Source organism: Vigna unguiculata, chromosome 7, assembly GCF_004118075.2.
Source record: "Vigna unguiculata cultivar IT97K-499-35 chromosome 7, ASM411807v1, whole genome shotgun sequence".
NCBI classification, from domain to species: Eukaryota; Viridiplantae; Streptophyta; class Magnoliopsida; order Fabales; family Fabaceae; genus Vigna; species Vigna unguiculata.
This window is the reverse complement of record NC_040285.1, coordinates 24,517,362-24,526,021: the sequence shown is the minus strand read 5'-3', so window position 1 is coordinate 24,526,021 and position 8,660 is coordinate 24,517,362. Positions and strand designations below refer to the sequence as shown.

The window sequence follows — 8,660 nt, the reverse complement described above, 5'->3', positions numbered from 1 at the left end:
TTTTTGTGTTGTGAGATTATTCCATATTTAGTTGTTTTGTATTCAGATATCCATGACCTTTGTCTTTCAGAGCATTTAAATAAAATTCACTGAAAGTTCTATCATTTTCAAGTTTTTATTTTATGACCCAGAGATGCAGTAGCACCTTAATGCAATACCATTTCCACTTCTTTGAACCCATAACAATTATTTACAGAGTTTTAATTGCATATTCATGCTTATTTCAATTTCATGGAAGAATTCAACACTCAAATCAAGAAAACTCTGCGGTTCATTGCATAATCTAGTTTTTAGAACAACATATCAATATTAACATGAGTATCAATTCAAAACCTTTCAAACAATCATTTATTAAATAAAACTCAACAAGTTCATGCATTCAAAATATAATTTTGAACAAACCATAATGCTTATATAAATCAAAACTTAGTTACCAAATTATCTATCCTAAAGTTCTATCAAAAGTTGAAATAACTTACATTATGTCACAACCGAAATCGCGACGACGAACCAAAATATAAATTTTGTAAAGACAGAGTTTGGAGTCGCCACAATAGTTATTATAGGAAACTATGGAAAATCATACAAAAGAGCAAAGTTTGCGAAAAACCAGATTTCGGGTCCGGGAGTCGGTTACGAGTGGGGAAGGTATTAGCACTCTGCAACGTCCATCCTAAGACGATACCTTTAATTAAATGTGCAAAAGTTATGTGGTTTATTTCAAAATATTTAATTTCCCCCAAAAATATTAATAAAAGAATGTACAAAAAATAACAAAACTATTTTTTTGATTTTTTTGGCCCGACGAGGATTAATCCTCGCTCCTACGTATCTCCATGTGAATGGAGAATCAAGGTTACGTAGTTCTTTTTCAAAAAGCTATTTGAAAAAATATTTGAAAAATGATTTAATTAATATTTTTTAATAATTTTGAAAACTCTTTCATTCAAATTTGTAGTATTATTTTATTATTGGTGTCATGCAACGCGAGCGGCCGGACCGACAATGAAAATAAACTCTTTTTTTTAATCTTTAATTTTTTTTATCTTTTTAATATTTTATAATTTTTCATTTTTTTTAGTTATTTAAAAATGGATGTGGATATCACTACGATGTGAGCAACCATATAGATATTAAAAAGTAAATAAGGAAAACTATTTTTCTATTCTTAGATTGGTATATATTTTTTAGAAAAAAAAAGAACTAAAGTCTAAAATGGGTGTTATGCAACGCGAGCGGTTGAGCAAACACCAAAGAAATAAGAATTTTTTTTATGATTTAAACAAAATAATGAAAATAAAAAAAAATAAATCAAAAGAAAAAGAAACTAAAAATGACGTATCTTCTGCCCTTTTTATTTTCTTGGCTCCTTTTATAATATTTTTGTGTGTTTGTTTTTCAAGAGAGATAAAATGAGATACTGTATGGGTGGTAATGAGAGAGAAAGAGAGATTATAGAGAATCTTCTTTTTTTTCTTTTTTACCTCCTTCAATATGTTTTTGTTTTTTTGAAAGAGAGATGGCAAAGGAGGTATGTATGTGGGAGTGATGATGGCAAAGAATTAGAGAAGTGCAGAGGAAATCTTTTTTTTTTTTTGGTCTTTTTCGTATGACAAACTAGATATTTATATTCACATATTGCAACCTCAATGCAATCCTAGCCTTAATTGTAATGAACAATATAAGGAAAGAATTGGTCATGATAGCAATACATTATAGGGATCAAATCATAGCAAATCAGAGCACAAAATCAATCAAGATCAATAACAAATCATAGCACAAAATCAATCCCAAATAGTAATATTGATTCTTACCATTTGAAGAGATATTGCTTCTAATTATTATTATATAACTAATCTCTTTATTAGGGAGCAAAGGTAAGGTAGGAAATATGTTGAGTTGTTGGGCTTACGAAGGAGTGCGATAATTAAAAACAAATTAGGTTCTTCTTTCTTTTTTGTCTTTTTTTTCATCTGTCTTTTTTTTCTTTTTTTTTTCTAAAATTAAAGTTTTGAAGATGTTTGAAGAAAATAATGTTTCACATTTTTTTTTTAAAATAAATTTATTTACCCGGACGAAATTGGGTGTTGACACATTACCTATAACTTCTTACCTCAAGTTCTAGCTCAAGTACAAAATTATTCAAAATCTAGAGACATGGAGCATGGTATCCAAACATGGCAAAATTTAGTATATGGTAAAACAATTTGCAATGGCCAATCTTTTCAATTGACTCTATTCGAATTGATGACAAAATAATACAAAAAATAAGAGTAGAAGAAGAAGAAATTTATAAAATAAATAAAAACTTAATTTTTTTTTTTTGAAAATCTTACTGGTAGATATGTTATTTAGATCCTTAATTATTGAGTGTGATTAGATTTTAAAAAAGATCCTTAATTACTAATGCTCTGTTCACTTGAAGGAGAGTGATTAAGAGAGAGTGATTAAGAGAGAGTGAGTGGAAGAGTTTGAGTTGATTTAAGAATGAAATTTGTATTTTTTTTAAGGGATTTAGAAGTCATGGTGAGTAAATTTAGAAGTAATTTTTGTAAGAGTTGAGAAGATTTAATTGATGTGATAGATTAAAAAATATGTTTTAGTAGAAGTAATAATCAAATTACTACTTAGCCCTTAGTTAAATTAGTGTTGTAAATGAATTTCTTAATTTTTAAACACGTCGTATCCGATCCACCATAGCCGTATCCGATCCACACACTTGTATCCCATCCACCAAACCGAATTCGATCCAGCCAGTGCGTATTCGATCCACCCTTCATGCGTATTCGATCCCCTCACCACGTATCCGATCAAGCTGCGTATTCGATCCCATGACCACGTATCCGATCCAGCAGCACAATGGATTGAATCCTTCACACAAGATCTGCTTTTCCGCGCCATGGTTGCAACTTCTTGCAGCAAGGATTGGTTGCATCAGTGTGTTTGCATTGCAGCAGAGAGGTCGAGAGGTGGTAAATGGGGGCATAGCTTGGATGGGTAAATATGTAATACCCCAACCCAATCCCCCCATATCTTCGCATATAACCCACGATTACAAATCTGATGGATCCCTCAGATGCTTGCTCTCCTTTCTGCACACATACCCTTAAAACGAACAGTCCAATCATTTTGATTTCTTTCCTCGCAAAGTTTCTCTCCTTAAAACGAGCACAGCGTAAATGTGATTATATTTTAAAAAAGATAAGATATGAAAAAAAAATAGAAAGAAGGTAAACGTGATTTTTTAAAAGAGTGAGGTGGAAAGCAAGAAGGAAAGAAGCAGGCGTCAAAAATCACGAAAAAAAACTAAAGTTTAAGGTGTCTATTTTGTAAAAAAGCGTAATTTAGAGCCTAAATAATCTTTTCCTTTTTATTTAATTATTATTGTTTAGAACCAAAAAGTTTTCCTAGGTGATGAAGTTTTAAACCTACACTCCCCTTTCTTAAAATATTTCCTTTTAAAAGGAATAAGGCTTTAAAATTTACTGATTGAATACCTTTTCATTTAATTTAGTTTGAACTTTTTAATTTTTCTATAATCCTAATTTGGATGAGAAATTTTACAATTAAGAAATTTAAATACATTGAGTAGTTTTCATTTTAAATGGGTTAGTTTTTAATTTGTAGAATGCAATTCAAATCTATTATAATTATAATTTTTTATTGGAATAAATTATTTTAACTATTACTAAATATAAAAAATATAAAATATATAAAATATAAAAATTATTATTTTAAAATTGTAACTTCTATCAATAACTTTGATAACATAGTTGATAGATATTTACAAAAAATAGACATTTGAAGCTTATTTTTAAGTCATCTTAAATAATCAAATTATTTTCATAAATTTTTAAAATTTTATTTTTTAAAAACATTTGATTCAAATAATATATTTGATTATAACACTTTTTAAAATTCTTTATTTTCTCCAAAATTTGAAGTACTAAACCAGCGGAGCAGAGCAAATGTGCCTCGACAAGGATGTTACAAAACAAAGTATCGTGTATTACCTTGCCAGATCAGCACCATTTGAACCCTTTATGTTTAGTCTTACCTCTCTTTATCAGATTCTTTCACTGTTCACCACTCATGCGATTGAAGCTTCCCTCTGCTATAAATCACTTGTGTTACCTCTGAATTCAAAACCAAGACAACAAGACTTCTCCAAAGTTCCTTGTCTTCACAGTGAGTGATTATTTCAGTCATTGTTAGCCAAAACAACACCACAGTCATGGCAGGTAATAGGCACAAGAAATCTTCTTCAAGTTTATTCTCTATTTTCAACATCTTCTCATCAAAGAAGCACAGAGGAGGGTACTACGATGCCCCTGATTCAAGCCGCAGGGTGTGGCCTAGTGATTATGACAAAGGTAACTGGGGTGTTGCTGAACCCAATATTGACATGAAAGCTGAAGCTTTCATAGCCAAGTACAAGAAACGTGTTTCTGAATCTGCACTCTATCAACTTGACCCTGCTGCTGATAATGCATGATTTGAAAGCATATGTATATGTGTTTATTTCTCTTGGCTGTGTGAACTGATTTATCCATTAATATTGCTTCTACCTTGTACTGGTAGAAATTATGTTAATAAATAATGATATATATGAACAACTTATTGTATACAACAACTTGTCTAGTTGTTCATATGGATCACTGTAACCCCTGCACTTCGGGTGAATTGTAATCCCCCTTCTTAATGTAATATACTGTGGTTCAGAGATGGCATTTGTCTCTTTCACCATCTATTTTTCTCATAATTTCCATTACACTTGTGTAACTCCCTCTACGATTTCAGTTACACCCCTTGTTTTGTTTATGTGATTAAAAAAGTAAATAATAAAACGGTGGAAGTATATATGAGTTCATAACTTCCTCCTGTTACACCAGCTCTGGTGCTTATTTCCCCATGGCTTCATCATGCAATTGAGATTTCTCAGAAACTTTAGGGTTTCAACGTTCAACACAAGTGCATGAAATTTTTAGTTTTGCTTCACTTGTTGAGTCTGTGATGTGAGGGGTAACGTGACTGGGTTATTGTTGGAAATACTCGACTAATATAAGGATGAGAGTTGTTTGTGTGGAAGAGAGGCATGTCAATGACAAAGGAGTCTCAAAACCTATAGGTCTAATATCGGAATTAAACTTGTCATAGTTTAGTATTGGACAATTTAACAACTAAACTTTAATTTTTTCACCAATTAGCTCGTTATTATAAAATTATAAGATGCATTCCATTGTCATAGTTTAGTATTGGACAATGATTTGGTAACTAAATGCCACAAACTTTAATAAAGATTTTACGATTTGACCGTGAGTCGTCAATGACACATTCATTTTGTTTCAGGTATAGGATCCAAACATCTATCTCCAACACTCAAATTATCTTTTAGTTCTTTTGTCCGATGTTCTCTTCAGCTAGCTTGTTCGATTCTTTCTCCTGTTCAAAGTCTTTTTCTCCTTCTGCTCAGCTGATCGGACTATCGGTGTACCTGTCAAAGAGGCTCTGATACTTAAGTCAGTTCAAGTCCGGTCGGAAGATAGTAATAAATGATATAATAAATGTGAGTTAAAGGTCCTTACCAATTTACCTTGGGTCTCTATTGATAGGTTTTGGTATGGGCCTCTGATTAGGATTTATGAATCATGACCCAATTGCTTTTTAAACTTGATTACTCACTTATTTTACTGTAATTCACTTTTAACTTACTGATCTAGTTTTGGTGTGGTCGTCCGACTGGCAGGGTCTCCACAGAGGTGGAGACAAAGTTCAATTGGAAATAAACACAGGAGATCCCTTAAATCACTCGGAAAAGATTGTCACATCAACATCTCAAAGAAAAGTCCACCTGTAGCGGGCGGTCTGCGACCACTTGTCCTTGGTCCGCCTGAATACTCATTTGAAACTCTTTATCATTTTGCTATAATGAATAAGATATTTTACACCTTCGACCTACAATTCAAAGAGATATATGTAACGAGAATTTGCATTTCATTTCCCATTATCCCAGAAACTCATAGAATGGTTGATATAGAACTGTCACTGACAAAAGAAAAAAGTCGTTCATGTTGTTTCGAAATTTTTGTGTCCCACAAAAGTTCGACGTCAACATGTGTGATGTAAATTTCCATTTTGAAAATACTTCGAAATAAATTTATGTTTGATTGTCATGTTCTCCACATTTATGTAGGAGGTCCTCGCTTAGATATAATTTTATGTTAGAAGATATTCAATTCAACATAAATTTACATTAATATTGTCCGACATAAATTTGTTTATTTTTTAAAAGAAATTGATTTTGGTACAAAACAAAAACTTATAAATTAAAAACTATTACATTTTAAATAAAACATTTTTGCAATAACATATACATTTCTCAAAATAATCTTAAAATATATTCATAACTTGACATTTGCATTAAGTATATAAAAGGAGGAGGTTCATTGGAAAAATACAACATCAATGACACTTGAATCTAATCATAAGTATCAACATCACTCTCAACTCAAAATCTTAAGACAATATGTTTAGGAGTCTTCATCCTTATATAGTGCTCAACTTTCTCATCTTTTATTTTTTGCTTAATGTGGGACTCATACTCACACTTGAATTTTCAACCATAAGTTAGCTAATTTAGCTAATTTATATAAATGATTTAATGTTTTACCTCCATGCATTTATTTCGGTATTTTTTTTTGTAATAAATATAGTTTTTTTATATGTTTGGTGAAGCATAAGTTTTATAATGGGTTTGTTGTGGTCTCTCATGTTCTCTATTCTTTTATTTTATTTTATCTTTAATAAATTTTCATGTGATGACAAATAATTGTTCAACTTTGAGATGTCACTTAGATGTCAAAAAGTTCAGTGATGTCTAACATTATTTGGAAATATAATATTCCATAATTAAAATTTATATACTATGAAATAAAAATAGAGTTAAATATGTTTTTGGTACTTTAACTTGGGGTGAAAATGACCAATTTAGTCCTTTAATATTTAGAAATATATGAATTTAGTCCTTATAACCAAATTTTGTTGAGTTTATTTGATGTTTTAAACGCGTTTTATGATAACATTTGAGACGTCAAATAAACTTAACAAAATTTGATTAAAACAACTAAATTAACATATTTTTAAAGATGAGAGACTAAATTGAACCAAAGTGTTAAAAATGAACTAATTTAAATTTTCACTGAACATTAAAAAATCAAAAACATATTTAACCCTTCAAAATATTATATCAACTTACTCCTCGAAATCATAAACTTCAAATTTTTAAGTTTTAAAATTATTTGTATCTATCGATGAGAATGGACTAAAAGAAGTGTTAAGTTTTTTATATTCGTTTCGAATTAAAAAAAAATAGATTCATTCTCATCCATAATACTTGTATAAAGTTTGTGTTTGATCTTCACAGATTATATTCGTACCTATTTTTACAAATGTCCAAATATTCATTAAATAACCTTTTAAAAATAAAATCAAAATAAATAAAAAAAAATTGATATCATAACATCTATGTTGAAAACATTTCCTCTCTTTAATATCGACAAAAAAATTATAATCATATAATTTTTATAATCGAACATAAAATAAAATAAATAAAGGGTATTTTAATAATTTAAAATAACAATAAATTATCAGTAAATGAACAAAACAAATATTTATATATTCATTGTTATTTTTTTTATCCATTTTTAAATGTAAAATTTTACTTTATTCACCAATTAAAAGTTTTCCAGTATATATTGAATAACATAATTAAAGTCATAGGGATCCAGGTCCAATTTTTTAACCCTTGTAAAAATATTATCACTATCAAATTGACTTGCAGTTTGGTCTTATTTTGACGAATAATTATAGATCACAATTGATTTTAATTATAGTTATCAATCCAGCCGACCTTATATATATACATTATTTGTATGACTCCACTCACTTGACTGATATTCTAACTATGATATGATGACAACAGGACGAGACAGCACAAAGTTTTGCTATCCATACATTTTTGTAGAAAAATTTATCCTCATCCCAATACTAAATTTAATGAGTATCAAACTTTTTTCTCATCTCTATCTCCACTGGATAACGAGTATAATCTCGTACCCATATCTATACCCGTTTTTTTACTACTTTTATATCAATTTTAATTTTTTTATAAAAAAAAATTATGGTAAAGGAAACATAATATTATCAAATATTCAATATTAGGAGAATGGTTGTTTCCTTGATATCAAATACTTTGAAATAAATTATAATTGTTTACATTTTATATTAGAGTACCAAATAAAATTTCATGAGAGCCGAAACATTTATTAAATTTGCAAATATTAATGAAACCTAGTTGATAAAATTTAAAACTATTTTAAAAAATATATAAAATAAAAACAAATATTAAAATTAAAATATATTTTAAATGTTTGTTTATTTCAATTTTTTAAATTCTAATGAATCTCTTTTTTATGCATCAATACAAATTATAATACATCACTTGATCAAAATGACACAAATAACAAATAATAAACATAATAATAAAATGTTGACATAGATCTTGTATCTTTTAAACTCCAATATAGTTTGGATGGTGATAAAAAAATATTCATGGCAATTACATTAAATTTTTATATTATAGTAAATAAAAGTTATTTATA

At 29.0% G+C, this 8,660-nt stretch overlaps 1 protein-coding gene across 1 annotated transcript; it reads left to right on the top strand.

Moving 5' to 3' along the window:
* The first annotated feature begins 4,163 nt into the window (after positions 1-4,163).
* On the top strand, positions 4,164-4,759 carry LOC114192800. Its single transcript, XM_028082619.1, has one exon. It carries the CDS (start codon positions 4,235-4,237, stop codon positions 4,493-4,495), a length of 261 nt encoding a protein of 86 aa, XP_027938420.1. The 5' UTR covers positions 4,164-4,234; the 3' UTR covers positions 4,496-4,759.
* Positions 4,760-8,660: the final 3,901 nt, after the last annotated feature.